The sequence below is a fragment of the Lithobates pipiens genome, unplaced genomic scaffold (assembly GCF_037356315.1).
Source record: "Lithobates pipiens isolate NorthernLeopardFrog02 unplaced genomic scaffold, aLitPip1_a1.2 Scaffold_1, whole genome shotgun sequence".
Taxonomy (NCBI): domain Eukaryota; kingdom Metazoa; phylum Chordata; class Amphibia; order Anura; family Ranidae; genus Lithobates; species Lithobates pipiens.
In genome coordinates, this window is record NW_027507685.1 from 154,399,333 (window position 1) to 154,423,951 (window position 24,619).

General features: G+C 44.6%; 2 protein-coding genes across 2 annotated transcripts in view; one reads left to right on the forward strand and one right to left on the reverse strand.

The window, feature by feature from the left end:
- Positions 1–1,706: 1,706 nt before the first annotated feature.
- On the reverse strand, positions 1,707–12,800 carry CDK9 (cyclin dependent kinase 9). Its single transcript, XM_077478726.1, has 7 exons — positions 12,492–12,800; positions 10,988–11,069; positions 9,058–9,148; positions 8,024–8,190; positions 7,064–7,235; positions 5,465–5,613; positions 1,707–2,716 (listed from the first exon to the last, which is right to left on the reverse strand). Exons 1-7 carry the CDS (start codon positions 12,581–12,583, stop codon positions 2,354–2,356), a joined length of 1,116 nt encoding a protein of 371 aa, XP_077334852.1. The 5' UTR covers positions 12,584–12,800; the 3' UTR covers positions 1,707–2,353.
- Positions 12,801–12,866: 66 nt separating this feature from the next.
- The window catches only part of SH2D3C (SH2 domain containing 3C), a 145,738-nt gene continuing 133,985 nt past the window's right edge, over positions 12,867–24,619 (forward strand). Inside the window, exon 1 of the mRNA XM_077478722.1 lies at positions 12,867–12,944. The gene's annotated coding sequence lies outside the window, so the exon portion shown is untranslated. The remainder of the gene's footprint in view (positions 12,945–24,619) is intronic.

The following is a 24,619-nucleotide window of genomic DNA, read 5'->3' on the forward strand; positions in this document are numbered from 1 at the left end:
GTGTTTTGAAAGAAGGTGCATTCACCCTTTTCTGCAGGTAACACAGGCGCGGCAGCTCATTGAAATTAATGGACGGCCGTGCCCGAGCAAACGCAGCTGACACACATTCAAAAAGGTGTGCACCGAGCCTTAGTGCTACTTTAATACGGACTTGATACAACGTAAAGCACAAAAACAGGAGAATTAAGGTTTTCAATATAAAAAATATATATATTTATCAGGAAAAGTATAACTTTTCAACTTTTTTTTTTAATGCTAAACAGGCATCAGAGACCAGCTTTTTCTCTCTTTAGTAACCCAAATAAGGCAATTAGATATGACAGGGACCTGATATAATAGGCAGATCTTGCCTTAAGAGCAAGGTCCACTTTAAAGGGTTAGTTCATCTTTACAATAAAACTTATAGTGCATTACATTTATCCAATAGATAAATGACAGTGCTGTCACAAAAATGTTCTAACTTTAAAAACTCATACATTGCCCTAAAAGTAAAGTATGAGAGATGGACTATTAAAAAATAAAAAATAAATTAAAAAATGCTGCCTCTGCCAATTGGCTTGTGGGGCCCTTGCACTGAATTGTAGGACAAGAAGTGTGGTCCAATCACTGGACACTGAACTCCAGTGCCCAATCATCACCCGCTTGCTGTCCAGGGCAATTGTGACATTTTTCCTATACATAATTAAAAACAGCATTATTTTTTGCTAGAAAATGGCTTAGAACCCCAAAAGTTACCCAAAAAATTATATCATTTTCTGAAAGCAGAAGCCAATGAGGAATAAAACAGTAGCTGATTTTTTTTGTCATAGGTTATTTGCACAGACATTTGTCAAATGCATATATTCAGCAAAAAAAACAACGATGTTGTGAGTAAAGCGATACCAAGCATGTCAAGATTTAAAATTGTGCACGCCTCTGAAATGGTGACCAATTGAACAAGACCCCTTGTGATAGCTTTGGATGCTGACAAGTACTCTTTGTAGAGACATTAGGGGCCTATTGGACCCCTGATATCTCACCTGCACGTCAAAAGCTTTTGATCAAACACTAACAGCCAGGGAAAGAGCATTGAAACCAGAAGTGATTAAATCCTCATCCCTTTCTGGCATTATTAATCACAGAGGAGATGGAAGAACATCCATTCCCCTGTCTTCTCCAGTGCTAGCAAAATAGACTGCTTACAGCAGTCCCAGGCTCCCTGGACTGGCAAAGCACTGTCAAAGTGATCAGTCGTCTGTAAAGCCACTCAGATACACTTGCACCTGAAAACCCATCACTGGCTGTAAAAACGTAACCAGGATCATGGCTGCAGCTACGATCCTGATTTAACCATCTGCCATCCAGGATGTTTATATGCGTACACTGGGCAGCAAGTGGTTAAACTACATGTACAAACCAAAAAAAGCACTTCCGGAGCGCATTTTAAAAAAAAAAGAGGCTTTAACAAAATAGGGAGAATGCATGTTTTAAAATAAATGAGGTTTTACATTAGGACTGCCATTTTCTGTGTGTGTGTAACCAATGCCAAGATTGATTAGTAATAAAGATGAACTAACCCTAAGAGAAGAAATTAAATAAAAATCCGCCAGGTCCATTTGTGGCAAATCTAATAATCTCTATAGTTAAAATAACAAACATTAATTACTATAACTTATTAATTATTAAAAAAATACTGTCAATAACGAGATTATAACTCAAAAAACACATTTGTGGAAAATACACCAATATCCCTTTTATTACAAGGGGAAAAAAAAATAATATTACAGAAGTAAAGCAAAGCATTCTGGTACTGTGGTATCCTGGCTAGGAGTTCTTGTACAATAGTTTTTATTGAAGTTCTAACAAGTACAGAGAGAGCGAAGGGGGTGTTGGTTCAAAGTGAAGATGATCCCGTACAATAGCTGGTTTAATTCCACTGGAGACATGGTGTATCTTAAAGCAAAGAGCTGCCTTCCCCCCCCCCCCAAAAAAAAAAAAAAAAAAAAGGGCAAGTGGTCTTCCAAATTGGAGGCTCGTATCCTGTCAAGGAGGCGTTTTTTTTAAATCCTGGATATGGAGCTGCAATTCCAGGACAAAACAGGGTTTCTATAATAAAATGAAATGTCATTCTCTCAAGAACAGAGTACATACATGTAACACCAGTTTCTAAAATCAAACCTGTCGATCTCATTTCAAGCAACATGCTCAGATCTTAGAGAAATGTTCCTCTTTACTACAACTCAAGTCATTGGCAAAGTGGGTACATCCAGTGACCATCCTGTAAAATTTCTGATCTGGTTTGTTTTGTCGAAGACTTGGCAATTATTCGACTTGACAGTTGGGGCACAAGTACATCACACTGAGCACTACATTATTAGAAGACTCTATCAAATTCAGACTGATTAGTTGCAGGGTTCCTGCCCTGATTGGCTGGTTGCTGAGGCATGTGACCTCCCCGTCGCCTGGGAGGAGCGAGGTATTCAAACATGGACTGGTTGTGAGTTGAAAGCATGTTCTTGAGGTCAGAAGGCATTGGGTCAGACCAGAAGAAATCATGGTTAAGGGCATCGTCACTGTCAATTCTCTGTGCTGGATCCAGGACAAGTAGCTTGTCAATAAGATCGAGGGCGTAGGCATCCTTCACATAAGCCTTCAGTCTTTCCTTAACCTTTCTTTTTTGGCCTTTGGGAAGTTCCAGTTTCTGGTAAAGTTCATACTTGTCCACATTGGGCCACACCTAACAATGTAAAGGAAATATTAAGAAGGCTAGTTATGCAAACAGAACATTATCTGAGATGGGCTTCATTTCTTGCTACAAATCTATGGTACGGGCATTGTTTGTCTTCCTAAACAGCACATTCAGGAGCAAAAATCAAAGATTCTCATTCATCATATCAACACCAATCATTGTTTTACAATTGCTAAACTTCAGGCAGACACTAAGGGTACCTTTAAAAATGCAGCAGCATGCTCCAGTGACTGTTTGTATAAAAAAATAAAAATAAAAATCACAGCACATTTAGTAGAGCGCTGGTGGAGTCCTAACGCTATTAAAATTATTATTAACATGGGAGGGGCTCTGCTCCAATCACAGAGCTCTTTCGGCTGCACGCCACAAAGAGAACTCAGTGGGACATTGCAGGCTGGACATGAATGGGCCCAAAAATAAAGGCCACCATGTACAGTAACCTTACAGCGTATAGCAGATAGAAATATCCGCTCTCCATCATAAATAGGCCCCTAAGATTTTTGGACATAATACAAGGGTGAGGGGGTCCCTGGTCACTGCACTACGTTATTTAGAAAAGGTTCACACCTTCCAGCGATCCTTCTATTGAGAGACAGAGGCCACAATTGCTAACATCCTAGTCTCGGATTTCAATAATTTTGCAATCACTGACCCATAAAAACAAAAAACAAATACAAACCATGCAGAGAATGAATTCATAGCCCTGATTAGCAAAGTTCGGCGCCTGAAAGCAATGCAGTCACTGGATCAGCATGACACCCAAGGAACTGGTACTTTTAAATGGCAAGGTCAGTCAACACAAGCCAGTGTATTTTTTCTTAGAATGGTTTTGCCTTTAAAGTGGCGTTTCAGGCAAAAATTGAACTCCTTTGAAAACATAAGCACACCCCAGCCCCCTCATTTTTGGATTTTTTTTTTCTTTTCCATGCTTCTTTCGTATATTTTCTTGGTGACTTCCATCCCACTGCACCGCTGTGAGGCATGTCCCTTTCTTACTTTTATTTTTTTTCCCCAGAAACTGCCGCACGACTCACGCATGCACAGTAGAAAACAGGCTGTGAAGCCGCAAGGTAGTAAAAGCACTCTCCTGAACATGTTTCAGGGACCCCTTTGTCAACATCATCCAGTCAGATGGCCCTGACAAAGGGACGGGTCCCTGAAACATGTTTGTCAGTCCACTGACTTTGGTCTCTCCTAACAGCCTAGAGAGGGAAGCCTAACATGCTGACAGTGGTCTGTACCCCTGGAGGTCTGGCATTCCATCTCCTTGCCTAGTGGTCCTACATCTCACACTGCTGTTGAGGGGATCCCCCACTCACCTTGCTGTTCCAAGTCCCTGCAAGTACTACTCAGTCCTCCCAGTTTGCAGCATCGATCTCACCGAGTGGGGCAGAGGGTACATGCTTACAGCTTCTTCATTCGCAGTGGTGATGCATACCACCATCCAGCTCAGCAGTCCCTGGTTTCTGTCTGCAGTTTACAGCTTCACAATTTTTCACCTCTGAAGTGCTTCCCAGACACTTATGCAAGTCTTCCAGGAATGTTTTAATAAACTTTGACATTTTTATTGATCTAGGCCCCTGGCTATTTGTGTGCACCATTTCATGGGTCTTTCCCTGATCTGAATTCACCTGGAGCTGCCGATCACTAGTTATACCTTCAATGGTGTTCTTTTCTCAGTTTCTACTGCATAGCAATTTATTTTAATCATTTGTCCCCCTTGACAGCTGCTTATTGCCTACCATCTATTAAATGCAAATTCATGTTTAAACATAGTGGACTTCTAAATTGTAACACAACAATCTTTTGTGAGTGCTCAAGTATGTGCCATAGGCAATTTCAGCCCTGATACTCTTCTTCTGGGGTCCCCCGCCGGCGCTTCTCCTCGTTGGCAAGTGACCCTATAGGAAGCCACTACCTATGGCAGCACTCATGGGCTCAATTTCGAGCTGTGCTGCCTGCGACCATAGAGATAGCGTGGCTCTGCCCTGCCCCTTTGTCCCTGTCCTGTGAGGAAAGAGTGGAGAGGGCTGCTGCTCTCGGGCACAGCACTGGATCAAGATCAAGCTAGCACAGGTTAGTATTTAGAAAGGGGGGGGGGGGGGTCCTGGTCACAGGTTTTTTTTTACCTTAATGCAGAGAATGTGTTAAGGCAAAAAATACTTTATACCATAACTAAAAGGCAAAACTTTTTGTTTTGGATAGAGTAGAGAGGGATTACAATGCTTGTCGGTTTTTATTGCTGCCCCAGTTAGGGAGATTCTTCCTCTTTAATTGTCCTATTTACCGTTATTATTGAAAGTGAAAGTAAAAGAAAATCCCCAAATTTTGGGTTGTCCCCAGAAAAGTAATAGAGGGGAAATCTTTCACTGGGGACACAAGTTCTGGTGGCCTGGGGGTCCCCTATGAATTTCCTTAATTTGCAGGGATGATTTTGTCTCACTTCCTGTTTGGTTATGGGACAGGATGCGAAGAGAAATCTGTGCAATGGGACGCAGATGGTGAAAAAAATAATCTGACAGGGGTTATTAATCCTTATGTGCACTATCCAAAAAAATAAAAATAAAAATGTGTTGCCCATTGTTCTACTTTAAGCCTCTAGAACCACTTTAAGATCCTTACTTATACTTGTGTTTGAACCTGTGATTTGAGCCTATTGTCTTAAAATGTTACAAGTTACAATCTAAGTAAGGTAGTCCAATCAAAAAATGGTGACCAAGCAGCCACTGTACTCACCTCAGGGGTGATGGAACCACACAGCTGGCTGATCAGAGTTAGCTGGTGCTGTTCAGTGTTCCCTTGCATGATGGGACTCCGGGTCCACATTTCGGCCATTATACATCCAGCGCCCCATAAGTCTATCGGAGGACCGTAATCACGCTCTCCTAAAAGTACCAAACTGATGTTAGAATGTACAGTCACGCCTTCCACAACAAAACGTTTGAATTCTATGCAAACAGGTTTAAGTAAACAATAGGACATGTCAGATCGCAAATAAAATTACTCATGGGCATGCCTACAGTGGAACTCCACCATTGGTACCTCAAAGGCCACCAAATCTTTCCAAACATTATCCCGATTTTCAGTATACACCACATCCAATAATTCATTAAGAGGGGATCACATTGTAATACGATGGAGGCTATGAGTACCGAGATTGTCACTCTCTGAATACTCTATTTGATTACGGCTGGCTATGACTTGTTAAGTGTAGATATCAAGCATCTATCTGTATATCTGATGCATGTTGTATTCTTTAAAGCGGAGTTCCAGCCATTTCTGTGTTTATTACAATACTTCATAAACACACACTCACCTGTCCCATGGTCCAGTGATGCGGCCGCCTGAACCCTCAGCTGTCCCCAGTGCCGGCATTGAGTGTGGGCAGCTTGAAGCTTCATAGCCGGATGCGCACAGCGCATGTGCAAGATGTGCTGTGCCTTCTCAATGGCCGGGCAATCTTCTGGGACCTGTAATGTGTCCCAGAAGAAGATTGCAGGGAGGGAGGGGGAAAGGAAAACTTCCACTCATGCTGCCTAGGCGGCCCGAGCGCAAGTGAGAGCCAGTACCTGTCAAAACTAGGTACCTGCTCCCCCCAAAGAACATGCACTTTTGGGTGGAACTCCATTTAAAACCTTTCAATAAAAATGTATTGCCCATGCTCATATTTCTGTGAAGTAAAACTGTGCAGAAGTCGTTTTGGGAGGTGGGGGGATGGATGTGATAGAAGCACATTGCTAGCAATAGCTGTGGTCTGCGGATACTGTAATATGCACACTACCAATAAAGTTACTTTAGGTTTGGACAAATGCATGTAAAGAAAATCCGATGTTGATGGGGGGAGTTCTTTTTACCATCCTCCACATTATCTAAATGCTTTCATGGGACATAAAAACAAAAAACTATTTTCATTTGGACCCTTCCCCTGACCTAAATTAACTCCCATTTAACAGGTCCATGGTTACCTCAATCTGAGGGACGCAGTTCAGCCATTTTATACCTAGCACAAACATTCTTCACTCTCCTGTCAGTGCCTGCACATTACAGGTCCTTAGACTCTACAGAAGTCTATGGTGCACTAATGCACAGTCATGCCCAGGACAGTGAAAACTTTTATGGATGAATGTAAACAGAGCGAAATTGCAGCCATTGGATCTAGGCAAGGATGTATCTGGAGGTGGAGGGTGGGTTAGGTCAGGTTAAGGGGGAAAAGGGATAAATATGCTCTATTTTAAAGTACGCGTATATTTAAATACAAAGCAAATCACTGACAATCACAAAGCAGTGCCAAAAGCGTATTCAATTATTTACTCTAATCCTAACCAACAACCTTACCTAAAAGTAGTTCAGGGGGGCGGTACCAGAGTGTGACCACACGATTGGTGTATCTGTTTGGCTGGCTGTTTTTGGCAAGGCTAAAGGCCCGGGCCAATCCAAAATCAGCCAATTTCAAAACTCCATCTCTAGTGATCAGCACGTTTGCTGCCTTCATGTCTCTGTGCAGGATCTGATGAGACAGAAAGAACAATTATCAGCAAATGCAAAACCTTGTACACAAAGAGGGTGGTTTATAAAAACTGGAGTAGACATTAAGCAACTATCAGATAGCCCTGGTTCCCTGCTTCATTTGAAATATAAAATTTGACACAGGTTTCCATTTTATCCTGGGGCAGAGAGTGGTCACTGATGCTTTGCCCCTCCAGTGCTCACTACAGCGCAGAGCTGGGGAGGGGGGAGCAGCTGAGTTAGGCTCTAAGCAGCATGCCAATAGCCTGAGCCAGCTGCCAGACAGTCATCTGGATGGACCCTAAGAGTATTGTTGGGGTCCCTGCAGAGCCTGGACTGGCTCTGTGACACCAGCCAAACAGTGGGTTTTAGCCTCCTGTCAGCTGTGGGTCACAGGAGTGCAGAAATAAACTTTAGTAGTATAGCCTTGTCCATACTTGTCTTTTAAATACACAAATAGTAAAACTTTGTCCAAAGCTAAAGAAGTTTTGTTTGAAGTTGTGCTTTAAGCCAGTCCATGGGCAGAACACACCTAGAGATAGAAGATGATGCCACAGAGCATTGATGGGCTTCAGGCTTGTGTCAATGACATCAGTTTGAGATGCTTCTGGGATCAGAGCTCACTAACAGGTACATTTGACCTCCTTCAGGTTGGTTTTGCATTCTCAGACTTGTATGAGAACACAAAACTCATCTGACAAGCTCTAGAGGCATTTGTTTTAGGATGAGTGGTAAAGAGAACAGAAAAAAAAAAAAGGGGGGGGGGGGGCTTCAAGGGTGTTAGCTTACCTTATTCCTGTGGATGTAGTAGAGACCATTGAGGAGCATCTGCATGACCTTCTTTATCTCAGAAAGAGTGAACTTGACATGTGTATTGCTAAGAAGTCCAGCTAGATCATGTTCACAGAAGTCAAATACCAGGAAGATGCTTCCTTTGCAGCGGTTGTACTGATTTGCTGTGAAAGAAATGACATGAGCAAAATATTGTTGGAAAAGTTATGGAGCAAAGCATATATAAAAAGGATATAAATAGTGTGAAATATAGTCGTGACAGTCAAGGACTTGATAGTTTCCAGCACCAGAGTTCCTAAGTCCCACTGGGACTCAGGAATCGCTAAGAAATATAAAAGGCCTATAACGATGGCAACACCACTGAGTAAAACTGACAACTACACCATAAGCTATACTTGTCATGGAAGCTGCCATTGCAGATCTCCTGACAATGCCATCTGCCTGGTTGTTAAGATAGCTCATTGTTCCAGGCTAGTGACAACATGCATCTACAACTCAAGAGATGATGTAATATTTTACAGTTTACCAGTACTTTGATGTGGAGGCTAGATACATTTCCTGGTCCCTCTTCCCTAATATTCCCCTGGTGATCCTGCCAGCAACAAACTTCCTTTCCAAGGGTGACAACACTCGCTCATTGTACTGTATCTATGTAGGAGCTGTGTTGTCACCCTAGGACAGGAAGTCTTGCGTACAAAACACCCTGTCCTTCTCATTGGTTCCATACAGAAGGGAAGTGCTCTGTAGTCCACAGAGAAAGCTGAGAACACTGATAATCAGCGCAGGCAGAGTAAACAGACAGTTGTCAGCCCACAAGATTTCAGGCAGGATCACTAGGCATTTTTTGTAACTTAATGAACAGACATAATAAAAATGCTTCTGGCTGATTCTCCAATGGAAGATTGCTCACTTTCTGTCCTGATCACAGAAGATTACCAAGACAGAAGGAGAGGGCAACCCCCCTTATAAAGGACACAATTTAAACTCAAAAAGTTCTAACAAGTTCCTACGATTTCTAAAACTTGCTGTACCTTTGGTTCTACAAATCTCAATCAGATTTACGACATTTTCATGTTTCAGCAGCTGAAGAATTTTTATCTCACGTAGAGCCGTGATTGGGAACTAAAGAGAGGGAGAAACAAAATAAATAAAGCATATGTTGGGGGGGGGGGGGGGGGAACAACAACACAAACATACGCAGTACATATTTGCAATTCGTTCTCTCTAAAGAGCCTGCAAGTACACAAAAGTCATTGCTGATCTGCCAGAAATACGCTCATTACTGAACTCCCTGTTGTGGGCTGACAACACACAAGACTTTGTGGAGTGAACTTTGTAAGCAGTGGTCTCCTCTCTGCCCAGTTGTCATTTGCCAACCTACTGAATCCCCCCCCCCCCCCCCCCCCCACATAAGGGAGAATTGTTCTGTAGCCCAAGATAAGAACTGGGAGGACAGGACAGCTACAAATGTCTGACATGATCAAATCGCTATTTTTTTATTTTTTATTTACTTACTAAACACTTAAAGCAGCGTTCCACCCAAAAGGGGAAGCTCCGCTTGTTTTGACAGGTATTTGCTCCCACTTCTGCCTGAGTTTGCAGCAAGCTCAGCCAGAAGTTCCCCCCTCCGCCTCCTTTTTCTATGCTATTCACAAAGCGCAGGGTGCTTTGCGCATGAGGGCACTGGCTGTGAAACCACAAGGCTTCACTGCCAGGTTTCCTTACCCAAGATGGCGGCAGCAGCACCCGAGAGCCGATTAAAAAATTTGCTCGGACAGGCAAGTGTCCGAATATTAAAAGTCAGAGACTATGGTTAAAAAAGGGGGGGGCGGTTCAATCTTAGAATTATACAACAGATCGAATAAGACAAGATACTTAAAACACCAAAAAGGTACAGCGCTTAATACTACTGTGATCTAAACACGTGATAATATACCACTTTTTACACTTCTTGTAACCATATAATCGAACCAAATAAAACTATACATAAACAATAACGTCTTTCAAGTGGTTGTTAAAAAATGGAATTCACTGGCAGCCCAATATATCTAGGCATAAAACAAAGCTTGTAAATACCCTTTTACAGCTATAATCAGGCCGGTCACATTACTCCCGGCCGGTCTCCTACTCAGATCCAGGGCTACAGTGGGAAGGGCCGAGATCTCCCCATCTGATGTCACCTGGAAGGGTCACGTGGGCACTCAGCCCCTCCCGCTATAGCCCTGGATTGTTGTAGGAGACCGGCCAAGAGTCACGTGTCCAGTCTGAAGATAGCTGTGATAAGTATTTAGAAGCTTAAATAAAACACTTACCCTGTGTGTTATGCCTAAAAATAGGAGGGGCAGCCAGTGAATGTGTAATACTTTATTTTATACCAATAGCGGCAGGAGAGGGGGGGTGGGGGCAAAGACATGGAGCTAACAGGCAGGAAGGGAGGGTGTGAGGAGGACAGAGGAGAGCTGCGGATGACGGGGGATGTAAACTGACTGTTGAGCCCTGATTATCGTGGTCGGGACACAGGAACAGGAAGAGTTTATACAGATTAGAGAGGGGCACTGTGCTGTTTAATAAGCTATAAGGGAACAGGATCGCGCTCTTTTTTTCTTAAAAAAACACTTTAAATTTAAACACTTTAAACTCAGTGCAATTTATTTTAATTCAGTGTCCTCAATAAATGCATTGTGTTGTTTTGCTGGATAAAGTCTCCACCTATAATCACATGATAATGATCTTAGTAGTATTAAGTGCTGTACCTTTTGTGTTAGAATTGCATTTAGTCGTGCTTATATGAGAGTGTAGGTAGGTACGTGCAGCTGGGGATTAGTACATTATAAATATTTTGTAGCAGCTCAAGTTTTATTGCATTAAAGATAATTGTTGGGGCTGACACACAGTATGTTGTAATGTACAGTATGATTTATGTCAAGATAGTTTAAAGGAGGAGGAGGTGGCAGTACTTACTCCTTCTTTCTCATTTTCCATCAATACTTTTTTCAACGCCACCTTCTTGCCCGTGTGGCGGTGCTTGGCTTTAAACACTTCACTGTAAAAGAAAGACAAGATGTTAATTACTTGGAAATCGTCATGGTTAGGAAGAGGCAACTGCACATAAAAAAGGTACCAGAAGTGTTTATTATGGACACTGGGAGATTGAAACAATAAGATTATGTATTATTGTGAAACTTAGCTTTGGGCCGGTTCACACAGCGAGGCGCGGCGAGGCGTCTCCGACTTGCCTCGCCGCGACCTGCGGGGATCTCAGCGGCGACTTGCAGAGGACTTCTGTATAGAAGTCAATGCAAGTCGCCCCCGAAGTCGCCCAGAAGTAGTACAGGAACCTTTTTTCTGAGTCGGAGCGACTCGAGTCGCTCCTCTCAGAACGGTTCCATAGTACTGAATGGGGGCGACTTGCGGGAGCGAGGCGAGGCGAGCCGTGTCGCCTCGCATCGCATCGCTGTGTGAACCGGCCCAAAGGAAAAAAAAAACAGCACTGTTGATGTAAATAAACAGAAAGATGCTGGAACTGTTCTCACACACTAAGGGATGGCCATGCTGAGCCCTATAAATGACAAGAAAAAAAAAAAAAAAGATGCCTCCAAGATTAAAAGGCGGACAACCATTCATGGACATCAGTTTACTGAATAGGATAATAAAACACAAACATAAGCCAAGAACATTTACTGTAAAACCTAAAGTCTAATCTGTCCATATTTTGCCGGTTTCCTCCCACTCACTAACATGATAATGGAATGTTTTATAATGAAACCCCATTAATTCCCTATAAGGCGGCCAGATCTCCTCTTCTTTTGGGACAACGTCACCCCAGTGTCACCACTTTTGTGTGCCTGCAGCGATCACAGGCGCACTGTGTCCCTAGGACACAGCCCAACTCGATGACAGACAGACTGGCATACACACGGGCAGAATATCGGACAATATATTTTTTACCGGCATCCCACCCGTGTGTACGGGGCTTTAAGCTGTGTGAATTTCTTTCCTGCAAACCAAAAGAAAATAAATAATATCGCTCAATTCCCCCATCAACACTGACTGCTGCTGTATGTTCTCCTGGGTGGGCTGACAGTGAGCTGTCCCAGCTGGGAGAACACACAGAGATTATTGGTAGCAGCTATAAACACTGGCAAAAAAATCGCATGAAAAACCTGACATGCTGGTTGTACAAAAGTTGATTGATCGACTTGGGTAAAATCATCCGAGATTCGAACCGCATATGGCATAAAAATCACAGCAGCTCAGCGAATTCACAGCTTTACAAGCTGAGTTGGTTGAAAATTGAGCCATCATTTTGATGCTGGACATCCTCCAGTCAGGAAATTAGACCTCCTTCCCTGGCACCCCACCCCCCCGACCTCCATCCCCGAGTCCCCCCCCCCTCTGTCCCCTGCTCCCCCATGCCCACAGCCTTCTCTGTTCCCTACTCCCCCCCCCCCCAATTCTCTCTTACCCGAAGGTTCCCTGCCCGATCTTGGCCAGCCGCTCATACTTGGACACCTCGTCGCAGTACGGGAACTCCATGGTGTCGTAGTTCTTCGCCATGGTGCTGGCCGCCGTGGAGGGAGCAGCGGGCTCGGATCGGGAATCCAGGCCTAAGCCGCCACCGCCGATCCTCGCCTTGGTGTCCAGCCTCCTCCTCAATCACCCCGCACCGAGACTGGAAGTTCCTCGCCGCCGATCTCTCCGCTTTCCTCCAGCCGCACAGAACTTCTCAGTCCTGATATCCAATGTGTACCTCTATCTCTCTGAGCTTCCGCAGCCGGCCCGGAAGTCAGCATTCCACTTCCGGTGCGCGCTCACAAACACAAACTTCTTGTGATGTGCGCGCTCCCGCTCCTGACTTCCTGCGCGTGAAATGGCCCCGTGTACCCAGAAGTATGAGAGCTGAGCGCATGGAGGCCAGGTAACCACAATGTCCTCACATCTGGGACACTGAACATACTGCCCAGCCAGTTCTGACACTCCTCTCATACATGGAACTCCCAAACATGATATATTCTCTGAAAGCACAGACCCTAGAGAATAAAATGGTGGTTTTTGCATTTTTTTTTTTACTTGCACGATATTTGTGTAGCCATTTATTGAATGAAAATTTTCAAGAAAAAATAAAAATACAGTTTATTGAATCTCAGTGCAAACAGACAAAATATAATGCCTGATTTGTTGGTAAAATGTAAAATATAATGAGTAAATAGATACTAAAATGACGATAAACTACACAACCTAAATATCTCCATAGGTGATGCTTTAAAAGCTTTTCCATCAGTTTATTAAATGTGAGCTCTGGTGGTAGAATTATCGCTCTGTCATTCATGGAGGTGATCCCTGACATGTGATGTAATCATTGTTTACATATGTGTGCGGGACCAACGTACGTATTTGTGTGGGTAGGCGGGTGGGTGAGCTTTAACCACTTCAGCTCCAGGAGGTTCACCTCCCCCCCCCCATCCTGACCAGGCCATTTTTTGCGATACTGCACCGAATTACTACTTAAGGACCAGGCCTCTTTTTCAGACTCTGTGTTTACATGTTTAAAACTGTTTTGTTTTTTTTTGCTAGAAAATTACTTATAACCCCCAAACATTATATATTGTGTTTTTTTCTAACACCCTAGAGAATAAAATGACGGTCATTGCTTTTTTTCACACCGTATTTGCGCAGCGGTCTTACAAGCGCACTTTTTTTTGGAAAAAATTCACATTTTGAATAAAAAAATAAGACAACAGTAAAATTAGCCCAATTTTTTTTTTATATTGTGAAAGATAATGTTATGCCGAGTAAATTGATACCGAACATGTCACTCTTCAAAATTGTACCCACTCGTGGAATGGCGTCAAACTTTTACCCTCAAAAATCTCCAAAAAGTGACATTTAAAAAATTCTACAGGTTGCATGTTTTGCGTTACAGAGGAGGACTAGGGGTAGAATTATTGTTCTCGCTCAACCGATCACGGCGATACCTCACATGTGTGGTTTGGCTACCGTTTTCACGAGGTGTTTTAAAAAAAAATGGTACACTTTTATTCCTATTACAAGGTATTCAAACATCCCTTGTAACAGAAAAAAGTATGACATGACCTCTTAAATATGAGATTTGGGGTTAAAAAGTTCTCAGATCTCATATTTGGACTTAAATACAAAAAAAAAGAAAAAAGTCATTTGAAAAAATTTGCCTTTAAGAGGTATGGGCGGAAGTGACGTTTTGACGTCGCTTCCGCTCTCCTATGGTATAGAGACGAGTGGGGGCCATCTTAGCCTCACTCGTCTCCATACCCAGGCACAGACAGGACCCGATCGCCTCTGCCGCACCATTATTGTACACACAAATGGCACCTGAAGAGATGGATATCTTGGTTGTGGCAGCAGCTGCTGCCGTTACCGAGATATCCCTTTTCAAAAAATGGACATACATCGGCGTGCGCTGGTCGTAAAGTGGTTAACTGACAATTGTGCGGTCGTGCGACACTGTACATGAATACAATTTACATCCTTTTTTCCCCACAAATAAAGCTTTCTTTTAGTGGTATTTCATCACCTCTGCTGTTTTTATTTTGAACCAAAAAAAACTATTTAGAAAAAAAACTATTTTTTTTACTTTTCGCTATAAAACATGCCCAATGAAAAAAATGTAAAAAAATTAATTTCTTCATCAATTTAGGCCAATATGAATTCTATTTTGTGTTTTTCCCAACAAGCGTATATTGATCAGTTTGCACAAAAAGTCATAGGGTCTAAAAACTATGGGATAGATTTCTGGACTTTTAATATTTTTAATAGAAATGGCGGCGATCAGCGATTTTTAGCAGAACTGTGACATTGCGCCAGACAAATCTAACACTAAGTGACATTTTATTGGGGACCAGTGACACCGATACAGTGATCAGTGCTAAGAAAAATTCACTGTCGCTGTAATAATGACACTGGCAGGGAAGGGGTTAACATCTGGGGCAATCAAAGGGTTAAAGTTGTTCCATGGGAGTGCTTGCTAACTGGGGGGGCTGGGGGGTGCTTTGACTGTGGGAAGACAAAGATCCGTGTTCCTGCTTGGCAGAAACACAGGATCTCCATCTTTCCCTCTGACAGAGGGATGATCTTCCTTGTTTACCGTTCTGTCTACCTCGGGAACCATCGGCAGGTCCCCACGGGCGGCATCAGATCCGCCGGACCCGCTAAATGGCTTTCGCTGTGCGCCCCAGACCTGAAGAAAGAAATCGCGTACAGGTACGTGATTTTGTTCTGTGGTTTTTGTAAGCCTTTGTGTGTGCATAGGATGCATTAAGGTGAAAAACTTCTTCTGGTGACCGGCGCCCCAGCCCCCTTGTTTTACTCACCTGAGCCCTGGAATTTCCAATGGTGGAGATACGCTTTTCCTCTGCCCGGGGGTTCCCAGGTCTTGATTGGATAAATTGATAGCAGCGCAGCCATTGGCTCTCACTTCTGTCAATAAAATCCAGTGGCGCGGCGCCGGCGGGCGGGCCGAGTCCTACATTCGGCATCTATGGATGCCCAATGCTGGATTCGGGAAGGTCCACAAGGTAACCTCCCGGGAGAGCACTTCTCTTAGGGGGTTATACGATGCGGGGAGGAGCTGCAAGAGCCACCGAGGGACCCCAGAATTCGAGGATCAGGGCCACTCTGTGCAAAACTGTATAACCAGCCTGTTGGATAAATGCCGTTCAATCAGTCTCCCTGATGTCGGTACACAATATCTCAGCAGGAGTGATCCCCCATCCACATGGAGTATGTAGATGGGCGAATTGGGTCAGTTTTTTTAGCCCAGCCAGCTGGATGAATGAAAAAAACTGAACTATCTATAGGCTGCTTTGCAGCAATCCTATGTCCCCTGGTGGAACAGGAGAGCTTGGGAACAGCAGAGGGGCCCCTTCTGAGCCATGTGCTGTACAGTGCCTTGAAAAAATATACATACCCCTTGATATTTTCCACATGTTACAACCAAAAATGTAAATGTATTTTATTGGGTTTTTATGTGATAGACCAACACAAAGTGGCACATAATTGTGAAGTGGAAGGAAAATGATAAATGGTTTTCAAAATGTTCTACAAATAAATATGTGAAAAGTGTAGCGTACATTTGTATTCAGCCCCCCTGAGTCAATACTTTGTAGAACCACCTTTCACTGCAATTACAGCTGCAAGTCTTTTTGGGGATGTCTCTACCAGCTTTGCACATCTAGCGAGTGACATTTTTCCCCATTCTTCTTTGCAAAATACCTCAAGCTCTGTCAGATTGGAAGGAGAGCGTTTGAACAGCAATTTTCAAGTCTTGACACAGATTCTCATTTGGATTTAGGTCTGGACTTTGACTGGGTCATTCTAACACATGAATATACTTTGATCTAAATCATTCCATTGTAGCTCTGGCTGTATGTTTAGGGTTGTTGTCCTGCTGGAAGGTGAACCTCCGCCCCAGTCTCAAGTCTTTTGCAGACTCTAATGCCGCATACACACCACCGGACTTTCCTTTGGAATGAATTCTGATGGACTTTTCAACAGACTTTTCAATGGAGTTCGGCTGAAACGGACTTGCCTACACACGATCACACCAAAGTCCGATAGTTTAATGCTATGGCAAACGACGGGACTAGAAAAAGGAAGTTCAATAGCCAGTAGCCAATAGCTGCCTTTGCGTCGTTGTTGGTCCGTTGGACCTGCATGCAGACAAGCGTTTTTGTCGATAGGAACTGGTTCCGGCAGAAAGATTTGAAACATGTTCTATTTCGAAAGTCCGTCAGATTTTTCGACAGAAAAGGTCAGATGAAGCGCACACACAATCAAATTGTCCGATGGATTGGTTCCGTCCAAACTTTGCTGTCGAAAAGTCCCTGAAAACCCTTTTCTTTGAAGAGAAGGGTTTTCAGGGATCGTCAAAGATCGATAGATTAGAGGACAGTCGGACAGATTGGGGTAGGGAGTTCCAAAGCATGGGAGAATCCTGGAGGCGAGCATGGGAGGAGGTGACAAGGGAGCTAGATAGCAGGAGGTCGTGGGATAACAGAAGACTTTATCCAATCATGGTTCATTCCTGCCCCACAGTATAAAAGTATTCTTTCAATGGAAGCCATTTTCAGTGTGATTTCTGCATGGAGACAGATAGAACAGTGCTCTGTTCAGTGTTATTAGTTAGTGTGCTATTTTGCTTCAATTGTCAGTGTAGAATATTAGTTTAGTGCAGTGTTTCTCAAATCCAGTCCTCAGGCCCCCCCAACAGGTCATGTTTTCAGGATTTCCCTCAGATGAAACGGCTGTGGTAATTGCTAAGGCAGTGAAACTGATCAAATCACCTGTGAAAAATAATGGAAAACCTGAAAACATGACCTGTTGGGGGGGCTTGAGGACTGGATTTGAGAAACACTGGTTTAGTGTCAGTCTAGGAATAGTGTGAGTGTAGTGAGGAGGATCATCATTCAGCTTTGCATAGTGTCCAGCTAGAGTAGGGACAGCTCAGATAGTTTCACTGTAGTGTAGTGAGACCGTGTCATTCATAAATACATTAGTGTAGAGTAGGGACAGCTCATATAGTTTCAGTGTAGTGTAGTGAGACTGTGTCGGTAATCTTTACATTGGTGTATAGCTAGAGTAGGGACAGTTCAGATAGCATCAGTGTAGTGACAGTTGAACACTGTCAATTTGATTGCATTACTGCCAGTTTAACACCATTTACTTCTGTGCGTTACTGCCAGTTTAACGCTATATAGTGTTGCGTGCGTTACTGCCAGTTAAATGCCATATAGTTTTGAGTGTGTTACTGCCAGTTTAACGCCATATACTTCTGTGTGCATTACTGCCAGTTTAACCCCATATAGTTCTGTGTGTCACTGTACGTTTGGCGCATTATATTACAGTATATTATAGTGTATCTGTGGAGTGCGTCTGTGTAGTTTGAGTACTCAAATTAAAGTGCACCCAACACCTCTTCACATTGATTAAAGTGCATCTACATACAGATTTCAACTTCTTCTTTACATTTGCTTATAAGCACCGCCCCCTCCCTCCCAATAATGTCTGAAAGGACAACAAGGAAAGACAGACGGCTCTCCCTTGGCACTGTAAGGGGGCCAGCAACAAATGTGTCCATAGACAAAGGTGGACATGGTGGTCAGTCCTCACGAGGGCATCATTTCCTCTGTTTAGTGAGTTTGCCCGTGCTACCCAGCCACAGCATGCAGAGGAGGTGGTGGACTGGCTTACTAAACATTCCTCATCCTCCTCATCCTCTGTCACACAAGCAGAAACAAGTGTGTAGTCCCCTGCAGTTGCCAGAGTGGATAAACCTGCCTCCTTGTCCAAATCTATTCCTGCCATAGCCCCAACATTAGCCATTGAGGAGTCAGCTGATTTATTTGACCACAGCGTCAGCCACTTGTTCCTTATTGATACCCAGCCATTACTGGATTCAGATGTTGCACTGGTAGACAAATTGGCATTTATGTTCCCCAAGCCGCAGCGTATTGCCAAGTTGTCTCCATTGGTCATGATGAAGATGGAGGAGATGGAGATGATGATGATAGGTCACTGATGCGACTTGGGTGCCAGATAGAGCAGAGGAGGAAACTGAAGGTGAGGCGGCACAACCCCAAGGAGGCTGACATCAAGAAAGAGTATAGAGCAGCCACCCTATTCCATCACATTCTGCAGCTGTTATCTCCCAGTCCACTCCCCAAAGCTCAGCTGTCTGGGCCTTTTTCAGCACATCTGCAGCAGATCGCACTGTTGCTATCCGCAAACTGTGTCTCAGAGACATCAAACGTGGCAAAAACATCAATCATTTGGGTACCACATGATTAACAAGCCATTTAACGTTCAACCATTCAGCCCCTTGGCAAGAGCACCTAAAAGCCACACAAAAGGGGCACAAATCTGTCCCTCCTCCTCCTTACCCACTTCAGTCTGCCCCTGCGATACCAAGTCATTACCTTTCAGAAGCCTCCACTGACAGGGATAATGGTATAGCACAGGGTGTCCCAGGTCCTAGCAGCACATCTGCCAGCAGCACACCACCAGCTGTAGACTGTAGCTGGAAAATTTCTCTGCCCCACCTGTTGCAGCGGAAAAAAAAATACAGTCCCTGCCACCCACATGCCCAGCGTCTGAATGCAAGCTTGTCAAAGCTGTTGGCTCTCCAACTTCTGCCTTTCAGCCTGGTTGATTCTGCCCCCTTCCGTGAATTCGCACAATGTGCTGTACCACAATGGCAGGTTCACAGTCGCTACTACTTTTCATGTAAGGCTGTTCCATCTCTCTACCATCACAAAGGGAATTCTCTGGCATCGTTGGGGAAGGCAGTCAGTTGTTAAGTCCACCTTACTGCTGACACGTGGTCCAACAAGCACGGGCAGGGATGATATATTTCATTCACATCACACTGTGTAACACTGCTTGCATGTTGAAAGGATGCAGGACAGGGCTTGGTGCTGCAGCTTGTTGTGCCCCTATGTCTCCATACAGCTGGTGGTGATGATGCCAGACCTGTGAGCTCTACCCCCTCCTCCTCCTCCGCCACCTCCATGCCCTCCTCTGCAGAATTGTCCTATGAACATCAGGTAACACCTAAGGGTTCAAAGGGCTATTCCCAGAGTCAGGCTAAAAGGTGCGATGCAGTGCTTCAGCTGGTGTGTTTAGGGGACAGGGATCACACTGAAGCAGAGATTCTTGCAGCTCTGCAGGGACAGGCCCAGAGGTGGTTCACACCACGCCAGCTGGAGCCAGGAATGGTGGTGTCCGATAAAGGCTCAAACCTCCTGTCCACCCTTAGACAGGGAAAGTAGTTGACACATGGGCCATACCTGGCACGTGTCCTCAATTTGGTGGTGCATCATTTCCTAATGTTCTAAAGCAGACCAGAAGAGTCTATACCCTTTTAGGCGGTCATACACAGCCAGTGCTCAGTTGGCTGAAATTCAGCAGGAATTCCACCTGCCTGTAAAGCGCCTGATTTGTGACATGCTCACCAGGTGGAACTCAACTTTGGAAATGCTGCAGCAGCTGCTATACATGCAGCAGAGGGCCGTCAACCAGTACCTGTGCCAGTATGGCACAACGACAGGCTCAGGCTGCCTTAGCTTTTTTTCCCCAAGCCAATAGCTGATCATTAAGGATGCATGCACTGTATTGTCACCATTTGAGGAGGTCACAAGGATGGTGAGCAGTGACAGTGCATGCATCAGTGACACAATCCCTGTTGTGTTCCAGATGCTGTCATCCTGAGTGACCCAGAGGAGTCTGCTTCTCAGGCCTCTGCCATTTTGAGGAGCATGGGAAACCTCCTGCTTCAAAGACTGTGAAAGGACCTAAGAATACGTGGCATAAAGGAGAAGGATGATTACTGGTTGGCAACCCTCCTTGACCACCGTTATAAGGGGAAGGTCTCAGAACTCATCCCGTCCCCACAGAGAGTGCAGAAGATAAAATCTCTTGAGGACACGTCGTTTTGAGTCTTCTGTCCGCCTAAGTGAGGCATTTCAGAATTTTTTTAGTCCTCGCCGCCCAGGGCTGTCAGCTTTCACATCCCATCAGCAGCATCTGGACGATTACCTCTGTGCCAAAACAGAGGTAGAGAGATTTCCAGCTGACAATCCACTGATTTACTGGGTCATGAGAATAGACCACTGGCCAGAACTTGTACAGTATGCTATTGAGTTGTTGGGCTGCCCTGCATCCAGCGTGCTTTCAGAACGAGCATCCAGTGCTGCAGGAGGTTTCGTTACTGATCATAGAATGCGTCTGTCCACAGACTCCGTGGACCGTTTGACTTTTATAAAAAGGAATCAGTCCTGGATTACCAGCTATGAAGCCCCTAATGCCGATGTAACTGATTAAGTCTTTTTGGAATGTGGAATCTCTGCAGGACTTTAAGGCTGCCTAGATTTGAGGGTGTTCAATCATTTCATCTGGAAGAATGTTTTTGGTATAGGTTTCATGGGCACAGTTAACACCCAAAGACCAATTTTTCAGCACCTGTTTGACAGGCCAATTCTTACTTTCATCAAGAGTACCTCTATAGGGTTACGCTAGGATGGCACCACTGACACCCAAAGACCAATTTTTCTGCACATGTTTGACAGGTGAATATCATTGCAATTTTTACAGCAAGGCCAATTCTTGCTTTCATCAAGATTACCTCTATAGGGTTACATTGGGAAGGCGCAACCGACACCCAAAGACCAATTTTTACACACTCGTTACTTTTATCCAAAGTCAAAGTGACAACAGAATGTATCCAAAAAATCTCTAATCTTGTTCCCAGTACATTGTGGCCTCATACACACTGGTTCCCCAGCTGTTGCTGAGCAAAATAAAGGCAGCTTGCAGGGAAAATGTCATTTTTTGTGGCTTTATAAATGCAATTATTGCTGCAGAAGATTCTTGACATGGTACAAATCTGCCACTTTACAGGTAGACTAAGGGGACCCCCCAGGCACTATATTGGAAGGAATTTTAAATTTTTATGCTTTCACTTTAAAAATCAAAAAAACACTGTTCATTTAAAAATGAAATTTTTCACAATTTTTTGTCCCCAGGGCAGGACCTGGACCCCTATTATCATTGTGTGCCCAATTACTTGCTTATAATCCTTCAAAATGGGCACTCTTGATTTTTGATGTTCGGGCCCATGGACTTTAATGGGGTTCGTTGTTTAGTTAGGAACTTTTGCAGTGTTCCAAAGTTCTGGTGTGAACCAAACAGGAGTCCATTCGGCCCATCCCTACTCCTTGCCCCGCCTGTCAGTTTAGGTGGCATTTGATGGGCTATGTGGCGGCATTTGATTGGCTCAGTGGCGGCATTTCATGGGGACAGTGGTTGCATTTGATGGGCCCAGTGGCTGCATGTGATGGGCCCAGTGGCTGTAATTGATAGGCCCAGTGGCTGCGTTTGATGGCGCAGTGGCTGCGTTTGATGGGCACAGTGGTTGCATTGATGGCCACAGTGGCTGCAATTGATGGCCACAGTGGCTGCATTTGCTGGGCACAGTGGCTGCATTTGCTGGGCACAGTGGCTGCATTTGATGGGTACAGTGGCTGCAATTGATGGGCACAGTGGCTGCGTTTGATGGGCACAGTGGCTACATTTGATGGGCACAGTGGTTGTGTTTGATGGGCAGGGTTGCTGCGTTTGATGGGCAGGGTTGCTGCGTTTGATGGGCAGAGTTTCTGCATTTGACGGCACAGTGGCTGCAATAGATGGGCACAGTAGCTGCGTTTGATGGCACAGTGAGACTGCAATTTTGGAATTTTTCCGTTTGCTTGCACAACCCAAAAATTTTGAGCACCAGCCGCCACTGATGTGTTATGGTGGCCCCTGGCAGATGATGTGGACTCACTTAAGGTGTGGAGTCTTTACCAAAGTCCCTAGTGATGAAGTTGAACCGGAATCCTAGTGGTTCCAGCAGGTGCAGACTGACAACTCATGGTGCCCCCAGGCAATAGGAGATTATGGGGCTCCCAGGCAATTAGAGATTATGGGGCCACACAGTATACACACACACAGTATACAATCACACAGTATACACATACATGTATACACAGACCTGTTTCTATTGGCTGGGCACACTGGAAGACCTGGCAGGGATCCTGTGGGTACTGGAGGTCCTAGAATCCTGGGAGACCCAGCATGGATCCTGATGGTACTGGATGTCCTAGAAATACTAGAAGACCTGGCAGGGATCCTGTGGGTACTGAAAGTCCTAGGAGACCCCACAGGGACTTCGTGAACACTATAACAAAATTTTGAATTTCCCCTCACTTTTAGTGCTACTGGGACGATTACAGTGGGTGACTATCCAGTTAGGACAGAGACAATGTTGATAGCCTGACAGAGAATTTAACAAATCCCCACCCTATGCCTAACTACAAAAAGATGCAGTTTAAATAAAACAAAGCACATGCTGGTGGAGGGATAGGTATGGCATAGGGAGGAGTCCAAAGTTGGGTATTATAATTCACTGGACTCTCATCGGTCTTTTAGATTTTACTTTCTACCTGTTTTTAATAGGTGATTGGTCTGTTCTGACATACTACAATTTGAACATACAATGTATCTGCTAACATCTCACAGGAAGCTGGTACAGGCAGAACTAAAACGGAAGTGAAGATTAGCACCACCACAGACTTTGTAAGTACTGGAGGTACTGGAGAGGTGGGGCAGCTATAATCTCAGGATTTTTAGACCAAAAGGATGTCGTTAAGGGATATTTCAGAGACAGATGTAAAAAAAAACACAGATTTTTACATGCTGTCCCTGGTTTTACTGAGGCCGGCAACCCTGATGGGGCCCCCTAGTGGTCCGGGGGCCCTCGGGCAGTGCCCGAGTGGCTGAATGGTCAGTCGCCCCTGGGTCCCAGGTTTCTTTGCTACAAGCTGGCACCAGGTCACAGCCCTCAGTATCACTCCACTGAAGAGGTGGCTGGAATGGAAAGATTACAATGTGGAGACTGTTTACAGGGCTGCAGACAAGAGTGTGGTCAGGTCAAGTAGAGATTCTGTCAGGTGAGAGAGTAGTTATGTCCAGGCTGGGGTCCTGGTGAGCAGCAAGAAAAATAGTATGGTCCAGGCAAAAGGTTGAGACAGGCAAGAGAGTGGTCGGGTACAGGCAGAGGTCTTGGTAGGCAGTAAACAAGAGGGTAGTCAGGTCCAGACAGGGGTTGGGTACGTCGAGAGAGCAGTCAGATCTATGCTGGTGTCTTAGCATTTTAGCTCTTTGGAGTCAGGTCACTCCAGGTAGGCAATAAACAGGAAACTGGAACACACCCAGAATCATTTCTGGGAACTTTGGAAGAGGTAAAGAGGTCAAGGAATCCTGGAAATCATGGAAAACCCAGCACAGATCTAGTGAGTACTGGAGTTCATAATAATCTTGGAAATTCTGGCGGACCTAGCAGGGATTCTATTAGTACTGGAGATCCTAGGAATTCTCAAAGTCACAGCTGGGATCCTATAAGTTTGGGCAGGGATCCCTTGTGTATTGGAGGTCCTAGGAATCCTGAAACACCCTGCAGGGATCGGACTGGAGGTCCTATGAATCTTGGGAGACCCAGCAAGAATCCTGTAGGTACCGGAGGCCATAGGAATTCTGGAAGTCTCAGCTGGGATCCTGTGAGTACTGGAGGCCCTAGGAATCGTTGAAGTCCCAGCTCCAATCCTGTGAGTACTGGAGGTCCTAGGAACACTGGAATACCTGCCAAGGATCCTCTGGGTACTGGAGGTCCTAGAAATCCTGGGAGACTCAGCAGGGATCCTGTGAGTACTGGAGGTCCTAGGAACACTGGAAGACCTGGCAGGGATCCTGTGGGTACTGGAGGTCCTAGAATCCTGGGAGACCCAGCATGGATCCTGATGGTACTGGATGTCCTAGAAACACTAGAAGACCTGGCAGGGATCCTGTGGGTACTGAAAGTCCCAGGAGACCCCACAGGGACTTTGTGAACACTATAACAAAAATTTGAATTTCCCCTCACTTTTAGTGCTACTGGGACGAAAAACAGCGGGTGACTATCCAGTTAGGACAGAGACAATCCTGATAGCCTGACAGAGAATTTAACAAATCCCCACTCTATGCCTAACT